The 26,098-nt window shown below is 39.7% G+C and overlaps 1 protein-coding gene across 1 annotated transcript in view; it reads left to right on the top strand.

Moving 5' to 3' along the window:
* Positions 1-26,098, top strand: part of PTPRO (protein tyrosine phosphatase receptor type O) — a 156,325-nt gene that overhangs the window by 89,173 nt on the left and 41,054 nt on the right. The window contains 8 exon segments of the mRNA XM_032687231.1: positions 9,011-9,169; positions 11,140-11,292; positions 12,928-13,374; positions 14,357-14,518; positions 17,279-17,478; positions 19,843-19,963; positions 21,859-22,052; positions 24,422-24,533. Of these exon segments, the coding sequence (XP_032543122.1) occupies positions 9,011-9,169; positions 11,140-11,292; positions 12,928-13,374; positions 14,357-14,518; positions 17,279-17,478; positions 19,843-19,963; positions 21,859-22,052; positions 24,422-24,533 (1,548 nt within the window).

The raw sequence follows: 26,098 nt of genomic DNA, 5'->3' as shown, positions 1-26,098 counted from the left end.
AAGCGTGAGGCTGATGGCTCCAAGGGGCATATCCCATGTCGCTCTCCCTCCTCCACATCTTGATGGTGTCCTTCCTGATGGAAAGGAGCCCACCCCTTTTCACCACCTGTCTTATGTGGGTGTGTGCTGGCAGCATCGTGGGGTTTCCTGCTGTGGCCTCTGCTGCTCACCCACACCTTTGAAGGACTGGTGATTTTGGCAGTCAGCCAGCCCTGCTTGGGGAATTCACGTAACAAAAAGGGAACAACGGGTTTCTCTGGTTTTGTCTCAACAGAAAAAGAACCAAATTCATTCCTGCAGGCAGCATTGAAGGATGCTTTACTGAGAACTAAAAGTAAATTGTGAGCTTCGGAAGGGAAAGGGTCCAATCTCCTGCGTAATATTTTCTGTCGGGCAGAGTGATGAGTGCTGGCTCTCATGTAGCAGCCTCTGCTACTAAGATAGTTCATCTTCTGGAGCACAAGGCTACAGCAATGAAAGTAAATTTGGAATGAAAAGACAGTGTGGCAGGGTGGGCTTTTAAAGGTATTTTGGTACCTTTCAGCTTTTGAGAAGAGATCTTAAAACTCCTGTAGTGACCACTGGCTTCTCCTACAAAAATTCATGAGGTGATAGTTGGCTTGGGGTTTTATTTTCCTCTTATTGTTATTGTCCACTGCCTGTTTTACATAATTTTATGACTACTAATTAACTTGATCTTTTTTGGCAGACAGTAATTAGGGTAGTTTCATATTTTATTTCATGCCTTATGCTCTCTCAGCCTGTTTAGCATTCTTGTTTTATTTTAACCATACAAAGACATAGAACTATCTAATTTATTCCATCTATATCTTACTCATGAAATAATGGCACATTGCAATTCTATGACCAAATTAATTCCTGTTCTAAGTTCATTGATATCAGGAGAGCTTTACCAGTGGCAGATTGGCCCCATTCATTACACTGCCGCAGAATAAATCAAGCAGGATAGCCAGTGATGCCAATGTGGTTATTCCCAAGGCTGTACTTCGATTTTCACAACAGTTTTCTGGGATGTTCTGATGTCTGCAAATGAAACTGTGCAGGGAGATGCAGTCTTTCAACTTGGCCATATGCTGCAGATCTGAGCAGTGTGTATTCAAATTGAGCAGGTCAAAACGAGACCAAGGTCCTTCAAAGACATTGGCTACTTAGAAATTCGGTGAGAGTCATGAAAAACCTCAGCTTTCTGATGGTATATCTTGATGACATTTCCTTTCTCCTATTCACATCTCTCAGCAGTATGCTACATCTAAGCAAATTGGCAAGAAATGACTATGTCTCTTCACAGGTTGAAGCTTTTGAAGAGAAGACTCCATTTGAGTAAGAGAAGACTTATATTACCCCTTAAAGGTTTCTGGCCAGAAAAGCTTTTAAAAGCTAACAAAATATATATTTATACATTATGTCTGTGCATATATAGATATATACGTGTAACTATGAATACATATATGTGTGCATAAATAGGGACATAGAGAAATATAAAATAACATTATATAAATATACATATAACATAGAATTATAGTATCATTTAGATTGGAAAAGACCTCTAAGATCAACGAGTTCAACCATTAACCTAACACTGCCACACTAGCCCATGTCTCTTCAAGTGCCACATCCACATGTTTTTTGAACACTTCCAGGGATGGAAGTGACTGAACCACTTCCCGGGGTGGCCTATTCTAATTCCTGACCACACTTTCAGTGAAGTTTTTCCTAATATCTAATCTAAACCTCCCCTGGTGCACATTGAGGCCATTTCCTTTTGTTCTGTTACTTGTTACCTGGGAGAAGAGACTCACCCCCATCTTACTACACCCTCCCACCTTCCTTTCAGGAAGTTGTAGAGTGATAAAGTCTCCCCCTTGAGCCTTCTCTCTAGGCTAAACAACCCCAGCTCTCTCAGCTGCTTCTCATCACACTCGTGTTCCAGACCCTTCACCAGCTTCATTGCCCTTCTCTGGACTCTCTCCAGCACCTCAATGTGTTTCTTGCAGAGAGGGGCTAAAAACTGAAAACAGGATTTCAGATGCAGTGCTGAGTACAGGAGTATGATCACTGCCCTAGTCCTGCTGGAAACACTATTTCTGACCCAAGCCAGGATGCCATGTTTAGGATTGCCTCAACTGAAGTGAAGCATCTTGCATTTAGACTTGTTGAACTTCATAAAGTTCTTATGGGCCCACTTCTAGAGTGTGTCCAGATCTATCTGGAGGGCATCTCTTCATTCTCTTGTGTCGCTGCAGGCTTACTGACAGTGGTCTCTATCTCACTGTCTTATGTCATTGATAAAGATCTTAAAGAGCACCAGTCCCAAGGCAGAGCCCTGAGGGACAGCACTCATCACTGGCCTCCAGCTGGACATAGAGCCATTGACCACAGCTTTCTGGAAGTGTCCATCCAGCCAATTGCTTATCCACCGAATAGTCCACCGTTCAAATCCATATCTCTTCAGTTTAGAGATAAGGATGTCGTGTGAGACCATGCCAAAGGCCTTGCAGAATTCTAGGTAGGTGATAACAGTCAGTCTTGCCCTGTTGACCATTACAGTCACTCCATCACAGAAGGCCACCAGATTGGTCAGGCACAATTTGCCCTTAGTGAAGCTGTGATGGCTGTTTTGGTTCATGTCCTTGTCTTGCACGTGTGCATGTCATATATTCGTGTAGGTATGCTACCGTTTGAGGTTTCCATTGTTAATTTGGGCCTTTTCTAAATTTATGTTCTGCTTGTCTCTTCAGGGCTTTCTCATGTTAATCAAAACACCACGAACTATAGGGTTTCCTTGTTTAGGTCTCGTAGTCCAGATTGTTGTAATGCAAAGGATAAGATATTTGTTGCAATATGTCTTATCAGAGCCTGTCATAGGTTTACTTGTTCTAAAAACCAAGTGGGGAATTTTTCTTTCCCCTGCATCACTGTGAAAGAAAGATGTTGAAGGAGGGAGGGAGAGGGTGGTTTGGCTAGGGTGATTCACATACAGAAAAGAACTAGACATCAGACTCACATTCCAAGCTGATGGTCCTCAAAAGACCTGGGGGGGAGGGAGATGGTGAGAGGTTTTTTGTTCTGTCCTCAGGAAACTGCAGGCACTTTGTTTTTGCCCTGACTCAGGAAGGGTGTTTGTGTGTGACGGGGTTCCAAAGTTCATTTGGTTTTTGGCTGGGTCATCTGGCTGCTTTGGGCCCCAGTTTGTTTCCATTTTCCTGGGCCCTGTTCTGCCCCCAGCCTGGCCTTGCTCAGATTTCATGGGAGAGGCTTGGCCCTTCTGTGAAGGAATCTTTGGGGGAGGGGACCACCCCTTCCCTCCTTAGCTCCTGTGCTGGCAGCAGCTTGTGCCTGTCTACAAAGGGGGGGAAATCCCAGCCAGAGCCAGCTGCTGACAGTGTGAGTCTGTGGGAAGAGCCCTTCTTTTCCCCTTTTTCCCTTCCCCTTCTCAGTGGGGGGAGAGATCCCCACTTTCGGCTTCTCCCACACACCGGGGCCCCACACGGCGACCGCCAGAGCCCAACAGCTCCCCCTGCTGACCGTGGTTAAAATTGCACCAAAAGGCGGAAAGTACTGAACTGTTTTTCTTTGTAGGGAACTTTGGGTGCAGGATTATTGTTTAGTTGTTTTTGTGTTCTCTTGTTGTTCTGCCCATACACACATATCCTTTAATAAAGGGCTGTTATCTTTCCTTTCTCCATACTTCCTCAGTTGGAGCCTCGTAATTTCGGATTTACAATTGCTTGGAGGGAGGAGCTTGGTCTTCCTCATAACTCATCCTCCTTAGCAAAACACTTTGGTCTCATTAAACTGAGACAGAACCCGAGGGTTTTGTCAGCTGGAGCACAGCCCACATCCTTGCATTGCTTCCTGAGCTGTGACATAAGAAGGATGATATGAACAGAGAGCGTGCCTTCAGCTCTTAGACGGGAAACCAGTAACATGGAATTTGAGCACAAAATAGCATTTTTTCTTCTGATTCTGTAGCAAAGCTGTATTCGGCAAATTGGTCTCAGTACTTTACTGAAGGAGAGAACCTGAAACCCTGACTACCTTTTAAAGGTTCCTGTGATGATTTTCACAAGAATAGTCATGTGAATCACAACCATCCTGTCCAGATTCCTATGAGTGCAATTGTATTGTGCCCATCAAAGTGACTTTCTTTCCAGTCTTCAGTCTGGACAATGTTAGAAGTAGTTCTGGTATCTAACACAACTATTTCAAACCCACTTTCCTCTGCTTTTGGACCTCTGGCTTTTCAAGGGGAGTGAAGTAACTCCAAAATTTTTATTCATTTAGTGTGTTCCAAAATTTGAAGGAAAGTTCCATGTTATTGCTGATTGATTTCAAAGTAGTTTATGAGAGAAATAAAGAGTATGTCTGTAAAATAAGTAACTGAAATTCTCACTCATCCTCTATTTTTTATGGAACCCTGTTTTATTCTTCCCAGGGTGACTCATACTCATACAGCCTCAATTTTTTTTTTTCAAATTCACTGTCAACTTTTCTTTTTATTGTGAAGGCAAAAGTGTTTGTAGATTTGAAGGAATGGGGGAAGCAGTCAATTGAAAAGCTATGGTGTGCTGTAGGAAAAACGTATCTCTGCTGGGAATTGGAGAAACCAGGATCTGAGGATCTCTGATGGTAATTAAGAGCAGCTCTGCCTGACTTTTATTCGGAGGTGTGAGTGGTAAATGTCTCATTGTTTCAAAAGCTGATGATTCCTTACATACATCACTGTAAAATATATTCCCTTTAGGGAGAGTTCTGCCTCAGTGTCTTCTACAAAAAATATTCTCCTCAAGGGACCAACAGGCCTGCTGCCTGTGACTCTGATCTCCAGCTCTCAGCAAGTAATTGGCATTAGACTTAGTTAATGCTCCGTTGTCCTTGTGCCAGATGCTGCAGGAACTGATTCAGCAGGTCGAATCCTTTCCTTTGGCTTGTTAATGGATCAAAGTTGTTGAACTGGGAGCTTCACAGGTTGGTTGCTTTTTCTTCCTCAGAAGATGACATGAAACATCTTTAAAAAGGCTGGTTATCTGTGGCAACCCTAATTTTGAAACGTAACTCAGAATAGCATCTAGGTCCATTAATACTCAGGATTCTTTAGCAAATAAATCATGTTATTCTCTTTATAAGGTTAAAAAACCTCTCTATCACAATCAAAGAAACAGAAAGAACTGGTACCATATGATTTCCTGCTGTAATTTCCATTGTAAGGATGATCTAAATGACTGGACTCAATGTGTTCAAGAAAAATAGATATACCTTTGCTCTTGTGATAATATTATTTTTTAGTTTTATATCATCTTTTTATTTATCATCCTATGTGACCATGTAGAAATTACACTATATACCATCACTGTCCAGATTTTCACTTACATTCCCTTCCGTAAGCAATAGCACATGGTATCTCTATTACCTATCATAACTTGAACATTATGCTCCCAAAGTATTAAAAAACCAGCTTTTTAACCTCAAAGGAGGTTTCTTTTAGCAAGAGATAAAACAATCCTTAAGTTTACAGCATAATGGAAGCTTTACCCTGGCTGTGACTTGTTCCAGCTGGTCATATAGATACATAAATAGTGTCGTCCTGGGGAGAAAATTATATAAATCACAACTTCTTCATGTGAATAAAGGGGACTCCTGTGGGAGTTAGGTCACTCCATTAATGGGGCATCTTTTTCATAAAAGTCACAATATGGAGATAAATAGTGATTAATCTGGGTGTGAGTGTGAGAAGCAAGAGAGTTGATCTCAGTTGTGTTTCAACCAACCATATGTAATGCTTGCATCTAAGCTACAACAGTAATAAATCATTAATTCAATCTGTAGAGTGACACAATCTACAAATATTAGGATTGAAATATAGTGCTTATTTTTAATGTAACCCCCAGCCACTCCTCCCCCTCCCCGAATTGCAAATATTGATGTGTCTGGCACAAATTGAATGCATTAATGGAGGATTTAGCATCCAGAATTTTCCAGGGCATTTGAGGAAGATGTTGGGTGCATTTATTATGCTATCTTGATTCTTGTGTGATGCAAGTTATATACTAAATGCAAAATGCTGTAAGGTCCTGGAGAAACAGAGAAGCTGAATTTCCAATAAACAGATGAAATGGGAAAGCAGTTGCTACAGGAGCAGCAGATTCTGAGACACTAAGAAAAAAAAGGCAAATTTAGGTCTTGATCCTGCAAGCTTGTCTGTGTGTGTAAAAATATAATCTGCAAGTCTAAAAATAAAGAGATTGTACATGAAGAAATACCTTAAACAAGCTATTAGAGGGACACTGAAATGGCCTAGGTCCCTTCTGTAATATGACTTCAATGTGGTACAGAGTGCTTATAAAGCCCTAAGTATTGTATTTCTCTGATTCTATAATTGCACCTTATTTAGGTTATTTCTTGGGAGCTACTGAAATCTGTGACAAGCTGGATCCTAAATACTGAAAAAGGTAAAATTAAAAAGACCAGACTGTTTAATTATAAATATAGATAGTGAAGAGTGGCATTTTACATATTCTTTAATTTTAATAACCCTAGGAGCAGTTAGTAAGTGAAAAACAGAACATGATGGTTATCTGCTGAGTGTTCTTTTAATTTCACAGTGTGCAAATAGCTTTTGATGTGAAGATTTGGTGCCAAAGGAAGTAAGATAATGGAAGAATCTTTAAATTGCATTATATTACTCATGCTACTCTGCTAACATCAGCCATGAGCAAGGAGAGGATAGTGAGTGGAAGATAACAACACGAAAGAGAGTCTGTGGTGATTACCACTTAATTCAATTATTGGTTAATTAAATCAAAGCATCAGGAGGAAAAATCATTTGGATTAAAAATGAATATAGCTTCCATCCTTTATTTGATTTGTTGTAGGAAGGAACAAGTGGGGTAATTTAATCACTGACATAAGAAAGTTTCAGTAATTCTTTCAGAAACAAGACCTCAGATGTGAATGAGACAGCAGAAGAAAGCCCAGGGCACACCCACTAACATGAAAGACGACTGCGTGTAAGCGTTGTGCTGTTTAGAGATGGTTACTGACATTTAAACTACTGTCATGTGCTGTGTGAGCTGTGATATGAACCCTCTGGCCGTGTGGATAGTCAGATCCACTATTTATTTTGGAATAAGCGATGGGAAGAGTCTTGGCAGAAAGAAGAGGCTTTGTTTCCTGTGATCTGCTTTATTCCGATTTATTTCTAGGCTCTCGTGAAATGTCAGCAGGATTTCTCATAGATCCCATCACTGAAGTACCTGTTAGTATCTGTGAGATTGGGATTTTCTATTTGTAAGTGGTTGATGTACAAATATACTGATACATACTGGATGAAGCTAATGAAGTGTCTTGGCCATGAGAAATAGTTTTAAAGTCCCACACCGTTGCATTGCCACGCTCTGACAAAGTTAAACGTGACAACGCGACTTCTTCTTAAGACTTGGTGAGAGATTCTGTTTGCATCTGTGGTTTTGTTCCCAGTTGTTTTTCTTCTCTGCTTCTCATCACACTGGAAACTTAATGCTGCAGTGAAAACACTGTGCTGGTCATTGGGATTTAGTTTTCTCTTACATTATAGTCTTGCTTTCCTATCTTTGATTAACCTATTCCACCCTCTGTGGGGTAATCCCCCTTTTGATACTGATACTGATCTTCCCTTTCATCTGCTCTTTCTCTTGCCCATCGTGACTATATGGTTTTTGGGGAAAAACATTTTATTAGTTTTTCTCCAGGGCCTACAGCAGCAGAACTTTGAACTCAAATGGGTCCTCCAAGGCCATGCTAATCAACAGCCTGAGTTTTGCAGCCTGATCCCTACAGTGTGCAAGAACTAAATCAACATGCTGATCTTTGTAAGGATGTAGGCATAATTACATTAAATATCTCTATTAAAATATGTTAGTATGACAAATTTCAGCCAGCAGTATAACCTTGTTTTGAATATTTTCTTGTCCCTCTTAACCAATGTATAGTTGGGTTGCTATCATTTTTTTCTCGCTGAGGAGAGCATCAAGCAAAACAGGTTGGTGGATTGTTTTTTGTGGTTTTTTGGTTTGTTTGGGGAGTTTTTTTGTGGCTAAAGAAGGATGAATAAAACTGTGACTCTCTTATTTTTAGCAACAGTCCAAACTCCCAGCTGCGGTGAATTGACATAGTTTTCCTTAGCTCACGGAGTTACACTGGTCTAGATTCCACATCACAGGACACAGGGATGTTTTACTTACTTTTTGTAGCCTACCTGGCTCAGAGTTCAAAGCACTAAATTGTCAGTGCCTCACTTACCTCCTTTCTGGGCACAGGCTTTCCCTGTGTCCTCCAGTAAACCATTTTACTTCTCTGCACCTCAGTTCTTCATCTATTAAATAATGGTCATGGTTCTGCTATATTTTGTAGAAGTTTGATGTGGATAGATATGTTGAAGATGGTGACCCTCTCACACAGTAAGAATGGGGACTGTGTAACTACCCATGAAATAAAGAAATGTGTAGATAAAATAGAAAATCTTCCTTCATGCAGCTTCCTTTGGCCATTATGCTGATAAGCTTCTCAGTTAATCTTAAAAGCTTACATTTATGCCAAAGTCACAAGCAATTTCAAGTGTTTTGTTGTTTTTGTCTGGGCACTTTTACGTGATTGGCAAGTATTAAAGACGGGAGATCTTCCTGAGGTGATGACTGTGAGTGCTGTAAATAATAAATTCTATATGTCAACCTTATTTTTTATGGGAAATACAGCAATTTTTCTCTTAAAGTTTAAGTGTCAAGAACATAAATTACTTTGGGGGGAAGGTGGACACAGAAATATTGGCTTTGACAATGTCCCGAGTGGCTTTTCCCCAGACCTCTGTGAAGCCCTGAGGTAGCTTTAAGAGGGCCTGTGCCATACCTAGCAAAACCATTTATTTCATTAATGGTGTATATGTGTGGTGAATTCAGTTTGCCTATTAATCTGTTTCTTTCCTCCTTTCTTTTCCTTTTGTTTGTATATCCTTTAGAACCCCTTCCTGTGAGCAATGTTTCTATCTATGATTACAAACCATCTCCAGAAACAGGAGTATTGTTTGAAATTCAGTACCCAGAGAAGTACAATGTTTTTACCAGGGTAAATATAAGCTATTGGGAAGGAAAAGACTACAGAACAATGCTGTACAAAGGTAGGAGAAAACTATTCCACTAAAACTGAATGCTAACTCTGCTGGAAACATTTTAAACAGTGGTCTTGGGTGTGGTGTTGACATGTATTGTTTATAATGATTTATATTTCTGGTAATGTTTTATATAATAGTTTTTATATAATGAAGTAAGGGATGGGTCTTTGATTTGAGCTGGTATTTTCACTTGGGATTTTTAAACTTGCTTCTGTCCTAGTTATAGTGATATTTCCTTTCTTTTGGATTTTAGAGGAAGACTTGGTGGTCTGGATTTTTTTAATCAGTCTGAAATCAACCTGGGGAGGCATCCCCAATTCCTAGTACTTCCAAATTAACATGTACACTAAAATCCAAAAAATAATTTCCACCATTTCTTTTTATCTTCCCTGCAATTCAAAAGAAAAGGAAAAGTGAAAGAAACCCAAATCTCATTAGGAAGGAGACAGACACATTTTGGTTTCTAGATGTGTTCATTGAAATCCCTGGATTTTTGTGTCAGTTGAAAGCACTAAAAAAGATCCCAGTCTCTTCCCTCTGGCCAAGGTTTCCTGTCTGGTAAACAGCTGATAGGAAAGCTTTGGGATACCACAGAGCAGGGAAACCCATTCAATATGCCTGATTCTTGGCACAGGATCTAAAACTGGTTGTTCTGTATCATCATACAATGACACAGTGCTAATAGTACTATGCTGTATATTACTGTAACATTCAGTATTGTCCCTAAGCTAATAAACCATGCTGGGTAATATAAATTTCAATCTTCTTAAAATAATCTAATCAAAGGCAATCAATTTAACAGTCTAGACAGTCAGCCTAAACAATTTAAACAACCAATCTAACTACCTAAATGATCTAACAAGAGCAAATTCTGCTTTCTTTTTTCATTTTTTATAACTGAACTCCCTTTTGCCTGTATAGCTTCAGCACAGCATCTGTCTGAGAGATGTAAATGTGACTGTCCTGTGGGAAGCACCCTGAGGGGCAAGAAAGACCCACACACTCTGTGGGCCCTAAACCCCCAAAGGTTTAACACTGCATAGTGGCAGTAAAATGCCTTTGAGGAATCCAGTATGTGCTGAATTGAATTTTAGGCACTGAATTAAGGCTCCCAGAACAGAAGACTTGTCGCTGTAAACTCTCTTTAAAATCAGCAGAGGGAGATGAGCACCTCCAGACGGAGGTCAGAAAATTTTGGTGTCTCTGCTTCAGTACAAATTGGGTCTAGAAGTCACATTTTCAATGCTGTGAAGTGTCAAAAGTTAGGAAAGGCAAATCTGGACCATAGCAGAAAATATAGGTGACCTCTTTCCAAAGAACAAAAGGGATACCAGCAGTAATTTTTATCTTCTACAACTAATAGATGGTTCCAGGGGCTATAATGCTAAAGTTGCTGATAAACAAAAAAGTCAGCCTAAATTAAGAGATTCACTAATCAGCTTGCACACTGCTTCCTGTAGCCAAATAGCCCTAAGCAACTTTTCTTCAGGCCACACGTGCACTGACAGTGGATGTGAGCCGAGCCCTCAGTCCTGCAGCCTGTGCTCAGTTGCATGTGGATGCTCCTTTGAACATCTACCCTGAGCCTTGTGCCTCAGTCAGCAAAAGACCAAAGAAGGTTTTGCGTGCAGCAGTTAAAGGTCTGCAGGAGCTGTCAGGTGCTCTTTGAGATATTCAGTGTCATGTGGAACAGGTTGCCAGATTCAGTTCCCCTGCCTGTGAAAAGTAGTTCACGTTTCTTGTGCTGGGCTTTTTTTTTTTGTTTTTTTTTTTTTGGTAGCAAAGTGGCTTTGACAGCCAGGAAAATTTTTGGCAAACTGAATTGTTATAATTTCGTGTCTCAGAGCAGGCTGAGCAATGTTTAAACATCTGAAACACTGCCAGGTCAGCATGTGCAGTTGCATTATCAGAAGGTGAACATTTGATGCATTATCCTCTGCTTTCCTTTCTTCTTTTCTCTTTAAATCCTTCTGCAGATTTCTTTAAAGGTAAAACAGTTTTCAATCACTGGCTGCCAGGTATATGCTACAGTAACATCACATTCCAGTTGGTATCAGAAGCAACCTTCAACAAGAGCACGTTGGTGGAATACAGCGGGGTCCAGCACGAGCCCAAACAGCACAGAACAGGTGAAGAAAATTATTACATACCATTTCTTTCAACTCTTTATAGCAGCTTTTCTTTCTGTTGTGGGTAGGGGATTGACCCCACAGAGAGGAGGGTCTGTGCAGGAGCAGTCCTGGGAGCTGCTCCAGGCCAGGAGCCTGGGAAGAGAATGCTGTGGCTGTTCCATAGGGCTGTGTGTACAAACAGTGCAAAGGGAAATTTGTGTGAGTGTTTCTGTTATAAAACTTGCTTTTTAGAAAATAAATTCTGCTTCACATGAGATATCCTAGGCCTTGTGCCAGGAATTAATTTTTAAGTCAAGGGAATAGCTGCACTGAGTGTACTATTGATCTATCTCTATTGGCCTGTCTCCTTGTGCAGTGAATCAGAGCTAAACTGTTAGAGAAGGCCTTCCTCATTGTGCAGTTTTCTATCACACAGAAGAATGTTATAGTTGCCCCACTTGGTGGCCAGTTTGTGCCCTGAAGCATGAACTTTTAATTTCCAAGATACCAATATTGCGAAGGCTGAAAATTGCATTTGTTCAGGGTCCAGAACTAATTTAATTTGGTCCTGGGACAATGCCCAAAACTCTTCTAGTAATCTATTGGACCACAGACAGTTTTCAGGGTCCAAAGTGAAATGAACCAGTGTTAAAATCAAAAGGCCAAATCCACTGATGAATACACTGGTGTTGGTCCATTGCCTTGAACAGAACAAAGCCAACTGCTGCCAGCTGAGTTCTGTCCTGAGGATCCTAAATATAGTTATCCAGATATTGGACCATAAGAATGCAACCAACAGGATCCCATTTTTCTTTCCTGATGCCCTCCCATCCATCACTTTTCACATAAACTGCAATGAGGATATGGGATCTGATTTTATATTAGTGGCTGTGGCTGGGACAGGGGAGGTGAACAAATTAGTGTGTTGTAAAGTGCCAGCATAAAAGGAACCAGTCAAAATTATTTGCAGAGGCTACTCATGCTTGTCATGTGTAAGGAGAGGCAGACAAGCAACTATAGTGAGGCAGACAAAATGCTGTGTGATCCCCTCCTGGCACTTCTTTGCGTGCCAGAATCTTGTCTTCTGGAGACCAGACATCTTAAGATCAAGCTTTCAAAAATATTAAAATTTAAACTGATGTTTAATGCTTGTGAAAAGGTGGCTGCTAAAAGCATTTGAAAAGACCTACAGCAACGTGAAGGTCATTTTTTTAAAATATGAGCTATGTCATACATTAGTTTTGCATATATTTTTCAATTCATTTCTGTAGAGATATTTTTTTACCTTGATCAAGATCTTCCTGGAAGACACAATAAAGTAAATGAAGGTCCACTGTTAAAAAAATCACACTCAGATAGCCTTGTTGCTGTAATAGCACTGAAATCTGATTTACTGTGACTTCACATCTACTTTTCTTCCTGATATTCTTGAATCATGATTCTTCTGTGAAGTTATACTCAGCTTGATCCCACTAGAATCACACCTTCTATATGTATATGTAAGAGATGGGAGAATAATAAGAAGAACAAGTTGTTTCAAAGTATCCCTAGCTGCATTGTTTTTTTGCAAATATTATTTGTCTGGGGAATTAACACATGCTGAAGGTTCACACCAGACACATCTTAAAAGGCTAACCCTTGCTTCTCTTTCAGTTCCTTACCCACCTCGAAACATTTCCGTTCAGATTGTGCCAATCAGCAGAAACAACTGGGAAGAGCACAGCGGGAATTTTGCGGAAGAATCATTTATGGGACCACAAGAAGTCGTAAGGAAAGAAAAGCTTAGCCATTTTTCTGGCAACCCACCTGAAATTCCGGCAGCCAACACGTCTGCAGCCTGGTGGGAGCCCCGCTCGAACAGCACTGAGTACGAAACCACGTCGCAGCCGTTGTGGTGGTCTAACGAAGCCGAGTCATCGGAGGGTGAAGAGGAGTTTGTCAATGCAGTTTCCAGTGATTACGAGGCCAGTGATGCCAACAAGTCTGGAAGACCCACGCCAGAGCCCCCTCCCTTCCTTCCTGTGCAAATGGTGCTGACCTGGTTACCCCCAAAGCCACCTACTGCCTTTGATGGTTTCCATATTAATATTGAAAGGGAAGGTAAAGCAGAGTCTTAAACCCTTCTCGTACCTCTTGTCTCCAATTCCATTGATGGATTGTCTCTACAAACTAGTAATTCTCTAGCAATTATCTAGTACTGTACTTCAGAGGGCTTTGTTAGATCCCCTGTATTTCTTGAGAAGTTTCTTGCATTGAATAGCCTCTAGTTCTGGCTGGATGTCATAAAAGTAAGGCAGGAGAGGTAAATCACAGTTTGCAGTTCTATTTTGTTGAACAACATTTATACTGTTGCACATACCATCTCACTGTTTACACTGTAGTTTTTGTAAAGCCATTCTGGTTATAAAAGGAAGGAGAAATGAGCTGATAGAAATTTGAGACAAAGAAGGTGCATTATACCACACACTGTTGCTGAGAAAGGTTCTCAGGGAGAGCTGGACTGGAGGGGACATGCAGAAAAGGCAGTCTCGACTCAGATCAGCAGTTGTCACAGATTACAACTGCCAAACACGTTCTTCAGGCCACAAGGAGGCTGTGGTAACAAATGGGGAGATTTTTTTAAGAGATGAGGATACAAAAAGATTGCCATGGTGCTCGAAGATTTTCTGGTTTAAAATCTATTTTATCCAAATGAATTTTATTTTCTGGCAGTTTTCACAAGCCTTTCCATGCTGAGGGAAAATACTTTTTGGTTTCAGGATAAGAATGCGATAGGTGGAAAAATGGAAGCTCCTTTTCTCTCATGGTGTGATGTTTTTCACTAGCTCAGCCATGGCAACCCTATTTTATCATGCCTTCCACAGAATGAAAATTTGGCCTGGGTTAATTGTCCTATACTGCAAAATTTGTCATTAATTACTCTTATGCTGATGGCAAAAAATATAACTACCAATGTAAATCCAGTCCTTTTGGATACCTTTTAATCTCATGGCAGAAAAAACGTTAACATTATGTAAATAATCTTAGTCTCTGGAGTCTCAAATTTCAATTAATCCACACTTTTTTTCCCCTCCTGCTTTAGAGAACTCAATGGAATTTTTGACAGTAAGTGAGGACACTCACAAATTTGTTGCTGAACTGAAAGAACCAGGAAAATACAAGTTGTCTGTAACAACATTTAGCTCCTCTGGCTCTTGTGAAGTTCGTGGAAGTCAATCAGCAAAAACACTTAGCTTTTATATCAGTAAGTATCTCAACAATCTCTCAATCTTTTTCTCCCAGAATAGCATAACTGTAAGGTAGAGTTTGACCACTGTGGCACTTTTGGCATCTGCTGGAGGATCAGAAGAGTTTGGTCTTCTGTAATTCCCTGTGCCGGTGAAGGAAATATAATGCAAATGTGTTATATATTTTATCCTGTCCGGATGGGCCTTCATCCTGTCATCTTGGCAGACCTAAGAACTGAAAGCAGGTGATGTGATGGAGTCATTGCCTGGGGTTCAGAAGTGGCTCACTGAAAAAAAAAATAACCCTTTCGCATCTTTCAAAATGAGGATTTAATTCCGAGAAATAATTGGTGGTTATAGAGAGTCTTGGAAATATTTAATTTCCCTACTCTTGGATTATGCTGTATGTACTGGGTTAGGAATGAAGGGCAGCTCAGGCTGAGAGTGTGGGAATTGCACAATTAAACACTGAACTCTGAAATTGCATGGTCTCTGAGAGAACATGGAGCAAATTACAGTAGGTGAAGTAGTTCAGCCTGCTAAATTTAAAGGAGTAAAAGTAATTTATTATTTCCCTATAGAATCCCAGAGTTTCTTAACTGGAGATTTAGTAAAAGGCAAAGTAATAATAAACTACTGTGTAAACTAATACCGTGACTGACAATTAGATCAGCAAGCCAGACAGGTGTTGGTGAATTCAGATCATTATCCTCCTGATGGCTGTGGTCACCTTTGTACTTTTTTCTACAAAAGGAAATAGATATACACTATAGAATGCCCATACAATGAGAAAGGGGAATACTTGCAGCACTACACAGTTTTACTTGTGGGAAGACACTGTCTCCCCAAATCATGAATGCTGCAACAAGACACAGTAGTTAAAACTGACAGAAAAATTCATATTAAAAGGAAATGCGCTCAACGACTTAAGTGCTTGAGACGAATAAAGATTGTGTCTTTAGTAGCTCATAACGTTTACAAATACTAACTATTTAGACTTAAATTTATAATAATCCTTGACTGCACCAAACAATTCCACTATCTCTAGTGGTTTTTTAACAACTTTATACTTGAAAGAAACAGTAACTGAAAAACAAAGAACAAAGAGAAAACAGCACACAAGAGAAAGTGTCTCTGCTGTTATAATTTCACTGTTTTCTGGGTTTTTTTAGGAGTAGTTATTAGACAGCTTCATTGTATGAAAAGCATTAAAGTATGCAAATGTGTAGCACTGCTATTATTATCAAATGTTATTCCATTTTACAAGGTGTGACTTATTTTGGTCAAGCAATATGCATTTCAGGGTCCTCCATCAAGTGTGCTCCCTGTGGACAGACACCTGAGAGAAATGAGGACATACTAATCCACAGTGTAGGGGTGTGGATGGCAAAATAAAGGATGAACTTGAATCTCATTGGGTATAAGTATTAAGACGTTACAGGAATCTAAAAATATTTCGATTTTACGTATAACATATGAGAACATTTGGGGTTTGGGCTTTCGTCTGTTAGTTTTGCAGGCTTTTAGAACCAGATGAGGATTCTTGACAGTTTTCTTATTTATTCTGGTGAATGCAAGATCCTTAGTATTTTAGATAGATTTTTTTAATGTATTTCTGGTAAAATGCCAAATCAGAGATGTGTACAAGTAGTCTTACATTGAGATTGCTTTTCTATTCCTCTTTATAAGTTTGAGAAGGTAGGCACTTTGTGTGGGGACTACAACTCTGGGTCATGACATGTAGTATCTCCAATTCCATTCTCCAGCCTCCAATCTGAATTCCCTTGATGGCAGTGCTGAAACTGTTTCTGAATAGTAAGAACTACTTGTACATCCACTGGCTCCAGAGACTAATCTAATGATCAAATTCCTCTTTTTTACCTGCATGGGTGTGGGTCTGCTGCCGTGAATAAATTTTGCCCATAGCTTCAGTCTTATCTTCTCCTTGTAGCATTCAGTCAGTGAATCATCCTGTCAAAGTACTGGCTTGTATTACACAATGCTTTTGTTGTACCCAGGTAGCAGTATGGATTGCCAAATCTTATAGACTGATCTCAAACCACGTTCTTGCTCTGGCATTTGTTTTATTTTATCAATAAACGTAAATTGCCATTAGAATTGCACGGAGGAAGGAATGTCAAGGCGAGAGCTGTCACAGGCATCACTTAAAAGTGACAAGAAGAACTAACTATTTTCATGAAATCTGAAATTTTGACCAAGTCTAGCTGAAGTTATTTTCCAAACTGTTATTTTATCTATAAAGCTGCGTTGTCTAGCAAGTGCTTCAAAAAGTCTGATGGAGAATGAGATTCTCCGCTGTGGTGACCTCTGTGAATTTGATTTTCACGCTTCAAGGCTTAATAGTATGCTTGGAGGGTATGTTGGTATGTGGAGAGGCGAAAAATTTTGTGTGCTTATCCTTTAATATTGGTCAATGATCTGTACATTATTGCCTATCACTGCTTTTAAACATTCCCTTGAAGCAAATCTGATATTGCTGGGTGGTTTCTGGTAAGCAAGAGAGAATACTGCAGTCTGAATTTCCAGACAGTCACATTTCTTTTGTCATCTGCTCTGCTACAGGTAAAATAACTCAAGGTACAGACTGTTTCCCAGGGGCTTCCACCTTGACTGCCTAAGGGCTGTGGAGATGGACAACAGTGAGTCCAGCCTCCCTCACTAGCAATAAATAATTCCATGAAGGAAGGGTGTTTTAACATATGTGCCTCAAATGGATAGAGTGGCTTGCTCACATATGCTTTTGGGACATGTCCCAGGTCCCACAGGTGAATGGATAGAGGAGCTCACTGAAAAGCCCCAGCATGTGACCGTGACAGTGCTGAGCTCCACTACTGCCCTGACATCCTGGACAGCATCACACGAGAGCGGCGGCAACAACACCATTGTGTCTGTGCTCTCCCTGACCTGTCAGAAGCAAAAGGAAAGTCAAAGGCTTGAAAAACACTACTGCACTGAGGTAAGGAGCAGAAGCTGGAGCCTTTTCAAATCCAGGAAAAAATTTCCCACAGTCCTGCTGTCTGGAATCGTCGTGCTCCAGGGCTCTGTCAGGCTCAGGGCTGCAGAGTAGGGGAGAGCACAGCATTTAGGAACAGAAGTGTGCAATACACCCCACAGTATTGTTAAAACAGGGTTTCTGTTGTACTGACTGTGACCAATCCTTTCTTCAAGCCTATGAGTTATGGTGTACCCTTTGAGACATTTTTGTGGCAGTAGGCAAAATGGTGCCATACCATAATAACACTTGGGCAGGTACTGTAATCCATCTGTATTAAGTGGAGTGCTCACATGCATCATTATAATCCAATTAGCATAAATTATTTCTTAGCTATCCTATATATGAATACAGAGCCTGACTGTAAACTTTCTGGAAGTTTAGAGATGATCAGAAGGCAGCTTTTCTTTTCATCCATAGGAAAAGATGTCAGCACTAGGAAGTAAATAGCAATTCAGGCCACCTGTGATTTGGATGGACCACAGTTCTTTATTGCTGCTGTGTGGGACGTGTTTATAATCATCAAGAATCCTGAATCCCAAAACATGCCAGTTTTCTGTTACTTGAAGCCCTTAGTGAGGGCAACCCCACATCAGATTCCGTGTCTATGATGGGTCGGTGGCGAGTGGCTTCAGTGAGAGAGAGGTTTCAGCCCATGTCTCAGTAACCTTACCAAGATGTTGATAAGGCCATTTTCTGAGCAGTGCCATGATTTCTGCCTTGCTCCCTAAATATGTGTGATGATGGAGTCTGCAAAGGACTGCAGTGCTGCCCTGCTGCACCCTCTGCTCACCCATGAGAATGGAAGGAGACCACTAGCACTCCCCATAAATCTTCATCTCCTTCAACTCTCTGAGTAGCACTGCAAGGGAATTAATATGAGACTCTGTGTCCCTTAAAAATGTCCTTTAAAATGAATCTCTATCAAAAATTTGGAGTTTTATTTCAAGAATGACTGTGAACTTAGAGGGTTTGGAAGTGTCTTTTCATGACAATTTGAGAATTGTTTTTCAGAATCAGCTTGTAATCTCAAGTTCTTTATTAAAAGTGTGGTCATTTAAATGGGAAGCAAAACAATATGATAGGTGATTATAAACCACAGGTCACAAGTATATACATTTATGATTTAAGTAATTACTACAAGATGCATCTACAAACTCAAAAATAAGTACCTAACCTATGAATAAACAAGATATCTGTAAAAGTACAGATATTGTGTTTATTGCCAGTAGGTAGGAAAGTCTAACTACAGTTACTTGATTCTTTCTGCCATTACAATTTTTTTTTATCAAATTCTACCAGTTTTTATACATATATACCTGCTTATTATAGCTGCTGGTGTGAATTCTTCTTGATGAGCTGAAAAGGGGCAAAATGCAGTGCAAAGTTCTATCCATTCTAACATGGTGCAAGATTTAAAAGTGATTTAGCTTTCCAAAGCAGCTGGTAAAATCAAATTCTGTTCCTCACTAAATCTGTGCTGGCACTAATACGTTCATGTGCTTTGCAGTAAACCACCAGTGCAGAGGTGGCTGTGATACAGACTTTGGAAAGGTTGTGAAGAAAATATTAGGAGGAAATACCAGCCTGCAGCTCGAGAAGGAATGTGTGAAGGCTTTTTCTCAAAGCTGTTCTGTGCATTTGCTGTTAGTGGAGTCTTCAGGAGATAAGATTTTTTGTATTGTATCAGACCAGGAGTCACTTGGTCAGGCATTCTGCCTCCAGCTCTGACTGAAACCTGGTGTGGCACAGCAGAAATTTTAATGGTGATGTTCAAACTTGTAAAGAAAAAACACAGTGCCCCTTAGTCACATTTTTTAATGCCATGGAGGGGAGAATGACAGAGAATAATTCCTCTCTGATTTCACTGTGGAGTCACTTACTACATGCATTCAGAAGACAGCTTTTCCCATAATGCTGCCTTCAGCTCACATAGCTGCAGTGGATGATGGATGAAAAGCCTCAGGCTTTGATTGAAAACACATGGTCTAAATACTCCAGCCTGAATAATATCACCTGAAAATTAATAATGTAGCCTGAATATTTTAATAAACTTTGACAGCAGGAGAGAGTGGGTCTACAGTGTGATAGCTGACCTTATGCAGCCAGGCAAGTGTGATTCTCTGAGTCAGATTATTTGTCAAGTCAGTCCTGACCACTTTCACAGTTTTGCCATTTTGGACTCAATGAACAGATTTTTTTTTTGCTGTCGATGCCAGTGTGTTCGGATTCCTGCCTTCTGTAACTGGAGTCATTCAAGTACAGTTTCAATATCTTTCTAATTAACCAAGTAAACACTTCATATCTGATGTGTTCCCCTCCTATTAGGTGAATTCAAGCAGCAGCCTCATTGAAAATCTCGTTCCTGGTGCCCAGTACCAAGTTGTGGTCTACTTACGGAAAGGACCATTGGTGGGACCACCTTCTGACCCCGTTACATTTTCCATTGGTAATCCCTGCACCTACTGTTTGAAAAGTGTTTGTTTGAGTTTGTTTTCAAATATGTGTGGTATATTCATAAAGTCCTAGATCCCAAGAGGGAGTAAAAAATTGTCATGTTGGTTATTTCAAGTCTAATGAACACTTACTGAGAATATTTTTCTTGTATTGCCTAGCCCATTACTGAGGTAGTGAAAATACTTATTCAGTGGAAGGAAGATATTTCACATTTAAATGTTGTTACCAAAATTAAATAGAGAGAAGTTATGGACAGGAATCATGCAGAGAGTGCCCTGTGGAAAGAACTGCCTTCACCCTTGGACACTTGAACATATGTTTGTCTCTAGTGGTGCTCATTTTTGGTGCAAAGAGAAAGAGATTCAGTATATAGAGTTACTTTTGCAGAGAAATGTTCAACCTGAATCACTCAACTTCTCCTTTTGACAAATAGTCTGCCCAGTGGGAGAGCAGGTGTAATTTTAAGTCTGCATCCTCTGTGACGTAGAGAAGAAAGTGAAACAGAAAAAGAAGTCAACCTTTTAACAGTTAAATCCTTACATAAAAGCAAATATGTGGACTAGTGAATATGATGAGGGCCTTTTCATTCTAGGCAATATCCTTGTGTATTTTCATAAATTGGGTCTGAATAAAAATTTGAAAAAGTATGAAAAATATGAAAAAAAATTGAAAAATATGGTGTATTTCAGTAAAGTAAGAACATAGTAAGTAAACAAATATTTAGTTATTATTGAAGTTTCTCTCTTTGGACAATGTTTTTAAATGCTTTTGATTTTCTTTCTCGCTGTAGTTAAAAAATTCTATTTTTATTTGAGAAAGTAAAATCATGTGTTCCCAAAGTAAATTCCTTCATTTTCTCCCCTTTTTTATGGACTCACTTCCATAAAAATTTCTTACTAAGCTCAAAATGGCAATCAGAACATCTCATAGGTTTATTATTATAAAGAGGATGTTTTTATGCACTAACACGACAGCCATATGAGTTTTCATTTCATAAAAGGATATTGAATTTGATATTAAAATAATAGAACTGCAAAAAAAAATTGTTCTGTGATATTATCAGCGGTGGTTAATGATGAATGAAATTCAAATAAAATAAAATCCACTTTAAAAAGTGCTCAATTCTCCCCATGTTTAGCCTAAGGCTCACTTTCACTGTGTGAGTATTAGCACTTTAGAGAAAGCAAAGAAAAGGCATAGTAAATGATTTATAAAGGTAAAGGCAATCATGTGTTAGCATGGGTTGAAGTAATCTGGGTGCTAGTCTCGGTTCTGACCCAGTGTGCAATAGCTGGGGCTCTGCAACCCTTGTGAATTGTATCAAAGTACTTATTTAAGTAGCCTCAGTTAAGTCATGAAGAAGAATTGCTTTCCAGACCAGTATAGTTTGCAGAAGTTGACCCTTATGTGACATTTTTCAAATCACTTGACTCCTCTTTCTCAGTGTCACCACCTGTGAGGCAAGAATAGCAATACATGACAGAACCTTTAGTTTCCCCGGGGAAGGAGGGCTAGAGATAAAAAATGTTCTTTCTTATGGTGTCACGGCTTTTGATGCTTTTGTTTTTGAGCATCTTGAAATATCTGCTAAGCATCCTGATTTTCAAAGTAGAATGGAACTCTCATTTATGAAAAAGCAAGCCCTGTGCCTTATCTCAAGCTAAGCAGCCAACACCAAGTGGTCTGTAGACATTTCTGAAAAAGTGATCTTAAGCTGGAGAACAAATGCTTAAAAAATGGTATTCAACTGTGTCAAAGAAGCTCTTGGGAATTAAAGTAAGGAACAAACCAGAAATAGGTAGAACTCGATTAAGGAAAGGTATTGTTTTACAATAAAGTGCAACTGATAACACATGCACGTTACTAATGATAATTTCTGATTTATAGTTCCCACTGGAATAAAGGACCTGACACTTTACCCTTTGGGACCTACTGCTGTGGTTTTGAGCTGGAACAGACCTTTCCTTGGGGTGTTCAGGAAATACGTTGTAGAGATGTTTTACTTCAACCCATCAACGATGACCTCTGAGTGGACAACTTACTACGAAATAGCAGCAACCATCTCCTTAACTGCCTCTGTGGTAAAGTGACCATTCCTGACTATTCCTTTTTCCCTGCCTGTGTGGTCCTGGCACCTTGTGACACTTCTTTGCCCAGCCTTTTCCCCATGAATACGTACATATGCCTTTAAGCCTGGCACAATTTTTCCAAGCAAAGCAGAGAAAATGGCCCATATGCTAGAGGCATTTTCTGTTCTGAAGTAAGGGAGTGCCAGCTGAAGCGTGCTAAATTTCCAGCAGAGTGATGAGGCAGGAGATAAGCCTCTTTTTTTGTTGTTCAGCAAGTCCAGAGGCGGGTTCAGTTTGTGGGTCAGTTTGTCAGTCGAGGCTTTAAAAGTTCCATCATCTCCTTGGGGAGCGTCGTCCAAAGCCTTATCTACATAGTTAATATGGATAATATGGATTTGGGGCTCGTGGGCTAGTCTTGCAGTGTGCCATCTGGAAGGCTTAGATGCAGAGATGTTTTTGTGAAAATAGCCTCCTTCATGTTTCTGAAGCTAAAAAGACTTATGCCAGGATTTTAACCAGTTGTGCACCGATCTCTCTAAGAACACCCATACATATATATTCACAGGCGTCTTTGCAGATATGAAGTGAAATTTTCTTCTTCTTTTCCATTATTTCCTAGAGAAGGTAAACAGATTTTATTCAGACTTTGCTGTAGTGCAAGACAGAAAGCAATTTTAGCTGAAATTAGTAGTTCAGAAAGTTATGAGTATGCAAAAAGGGTAGCAATAACTTTTGCTGCTGGTGAGAGCCACAGTGATTTACTGTAATTGATTTGCAAAATACCATTTGTGGAGTCATTTTGGCTGCAGCGCCTTAACTGTAATTGGGTACGTGACAATAAATCTCCAGGGAAATTAAAAACAAAAATAACTTACCAAATGAGTAATTAATATCTTGTAATCATGACTCAGCACAAATAGAGTAATAACTGAGTGATCTGGGTCATCTAAGAAGCAAAGCTATCATCCAGAGTTAATGTGGTTCATTAGGAAATGAGATGATGTTACCCCTTGCTGTTGCAAATTCTGCTCAAGGAAGCCTTTGTCTGGATTTCAGTCTGAAATTTGAAAGCATTTCTTAAAGAATAATTTTAAAGAGTAAGCTTGTATTAGGAAAAACATGTCTCCCCGTCCCTCTGTTATCACATTTAACATACAGGTAGATAGTGGTGAATTTTTGTTTGGGTTCTCTATGGTGCTCCAGAATCCCACCATGTCCCAAAACTTTCCTGATGATCTACTGACATCTGTGAGTGGTGTGTTCTGGAGCAACAGTGAGAAGGCAGGGGAATCAAAATCCAACCACTTGAATAATCAAATATTATTTCCTGAAGTCCTAAGAGTTGGGGAGAGCCTTTGGAACTGAATTTGTCTTTTTAGTCTGTTTAGTTGCTTCATTAATTTTGTGCTCTGAAACTTATTTTAAAGTTGTCAAAGCGACGGTATTTTAAATATTACACCAGGGGCGTGTCAGAAGAAGTCCAAGCAACTTCAAGATTTTGGTGTCAATCTGGATACAGCTTTTCCCAAAAATCATAAAGATAGATCACAAACCCTACATTTGCATTGTCTTGTAGTATCTGGAGAAAAAAAAAAAAGGCCACTGCAAACAACAGAGATCTGTAAAAATAGCAATTATTTCCACTTTGTTGAAAATGTCCATTATTTCCAATTTGCTTTTATTTTGAATTTTATAAATATCACGAGGCTTCTCGTTTAAACATAAAAATTAAATATTTGAAGTGTTTTGTGCTGTCAATGGAAGTACTTGAATTTAACCTAAATATTACGTGTGATATTATAATATAACATATATTGCATTTTATACTTCATTTATATCTCATTTACATTTGCATGTCTAATTTATGTCTCTTATGTTTCATTTGCATTTCATTTATAATAAATGATAATGGAAAGTGAAAAACACTGGAAAATTGGAAAAAAACGTCTTTTAAGGTGACAATATTTGAGTCAAAAACATGGTTTCTAATTTATTCTCAAGACCTATTTAATCAAAATAAAAAAGTTAAATATTTTGCCTTCATCACATCAGAATTTTGTGATGGAAGATTGCTCTGTGGGTATTGTTCTTCCCTCCCTGGAAATCAATGAGAGGTTCCCATGGCAGGTAGGACCTTGGAGCAGGTGCATGAGGTAGATGAGCAGCAGAGCCATCACAACTGTGTTTGCTCTCCCTGCACAGATTTTTTTTTTTAGTAAATTGAAAGGCCAAATTTCGGAGGTTTTGACTGAAGTAAGGTATGGAAGCTCAGTAAAATGAGTGTGGGCACCAGATTTATAAATATCGTTGTATTTCGTAAGTCACACCTCATGCTGGTGAATTTTCCCCTCAGCTGCTCTTTGTGTTTTGTCTCCTTACAGAGAATAGCCAACCTGCTGCCTGCTTGGTATTACAATTTCCGGGTCACCATGGTGACCTGGGGGGACCCAGAGCTGAGCTGCTGTGACAGTTCCACCATCAGCTTCATAACAGGTAAGCAGCCAGCTGGAAAAAACTCTGGGAGTGCTCCTGGGAGCAGAAGCGCAGAGAGAGTCTGACTTGGGTGTTGTGCTTCACCTACAGACAGTTGCAAGTTAGGATATTTATCTACCAAGTGGTTTTTGGTTTGGTTTGGGTTTGGGTTTTTTTTTGTTTTATTATTTTATTTTTAAGGAGGGCTTTGAGAACTGCTTTAAATGGATATATATAAAATTTTCCTATGCCAAGCACAGTGCTTGGTTATTCTGTTGCAGTCCTCCAATCAGCTGAATGCATGGCTCCAGTGAGGGCCAGTGGTCCTGCTCATCTTTTACCACACCATATGTTTGACACGTGGAGAAGTTAATAGGTAAATAGGTAAACCTGAATTCTTAGGTTTCCTAATATTATGAAACACTCTTCCATATATTTGCTGGCAAGTCATTAGTAATCTGGATTCTCAGCTGCAGTTAATTGGTATAACCACATGGATTGCTCTCTTCCAGTGGAGACCATCCATGTATTTAACACACTCTGGCATCTCTTGTTAGATTCTTTGGGTTTGAATCTTCAATATGTCCTACAGATCAGCCATTGAGGGACTGGCATAAAACAGGTCCTGTTAGCACTTTGCCACATGTTCCTAGCATCCAGTCTGGTTAGGTCAAAGTCAGAGTTTCTCATTGAATCATTTTGCTTTTATGTGCCATTGTTTAGTTCGCTTTGCAGAAGTATCAGTGAGACAAATCAGGCTATAATGTCCCAGCCACTCACTCCAAAGCTGATACTACCCTAGTCCCAGATTTTCTGTTTGTGAAAGACTAAAAGAATGTACCTGAGGAAGTAACTGAATAAGAGCCATTTGCAATTATATTCAGTACAGTGCCTGTGCCTGACAGAGCCACAATAGAAAGTTTATCAGTGGGTTAAGTCATAGCTCCACTGCAGCCAACAGAAACCTTCCCATGCTGAGATGTCTGATCCTAAGCTACACTGCAGACAAATTCTGGCACTTTTCCAGTGTATCAGAAACTCATAACACCTACCACAGCCTCCTAAAGGGTCTCCAGGGATATTCATTGTCCTTTGGCATCAATCAACTTTTCTGTGGCACTGTAAGGAAGCAATTTTCCAGCTGGTTGGTTGCTGTATGAGGGAAGAAATGTCTTTTCCAACTGATTTGGGTATCAGGCTCAGCATTTTAGAGTGGAAATGTTCCAGTGGGACACTCACTTCAATATTGTGTCTCTGGAAACCTGCAGGAGAAATGAGGGAGATTAAGGTTCTTCTAAAATATAAGCTGTCATCAGTATCAGTCTGAATCTCTGTATGATGACAGTAAGGACTGCTACTGCTGTTAAGTGAAAAATGGATCAACTTCTTAACTAGCAGATGTAGACAAAACCAGAAATGGATGAATCTCTTAATGTCATACATTTATGATTGACAAAGTCTCTCTTAAAAAAGGTCACCCGGTCCTTAGTGAAAATATCCAGCTGGAAAGTTGTATTGATAGTTAATTCCTCTCACTATCAAAAGTTTACACCCTGTGTTTCTGATCTGAATTGTTCTAGTTTTAA

Source organism: Chiroxiphia lanceolata, chromosome 5 (genome assembly GCF_009829145.1).
Source record: "Chiroxiphia lanceolata isolate bChiLan1 chromosome 5, bChiLan1.pri, whole genome shotgun sequence".
NCBI lineage: Eukaryota > Metazoa > Chordata > Aves > Passeriformes > Pipridae > Chiroxiphia > Chiroxiphia lanceolata.
The sequence above is the reverse complement of the archived record's forward strand: the minus strand, read 5'-3'. Positions and strand labels throughout refer to the sequence as shown.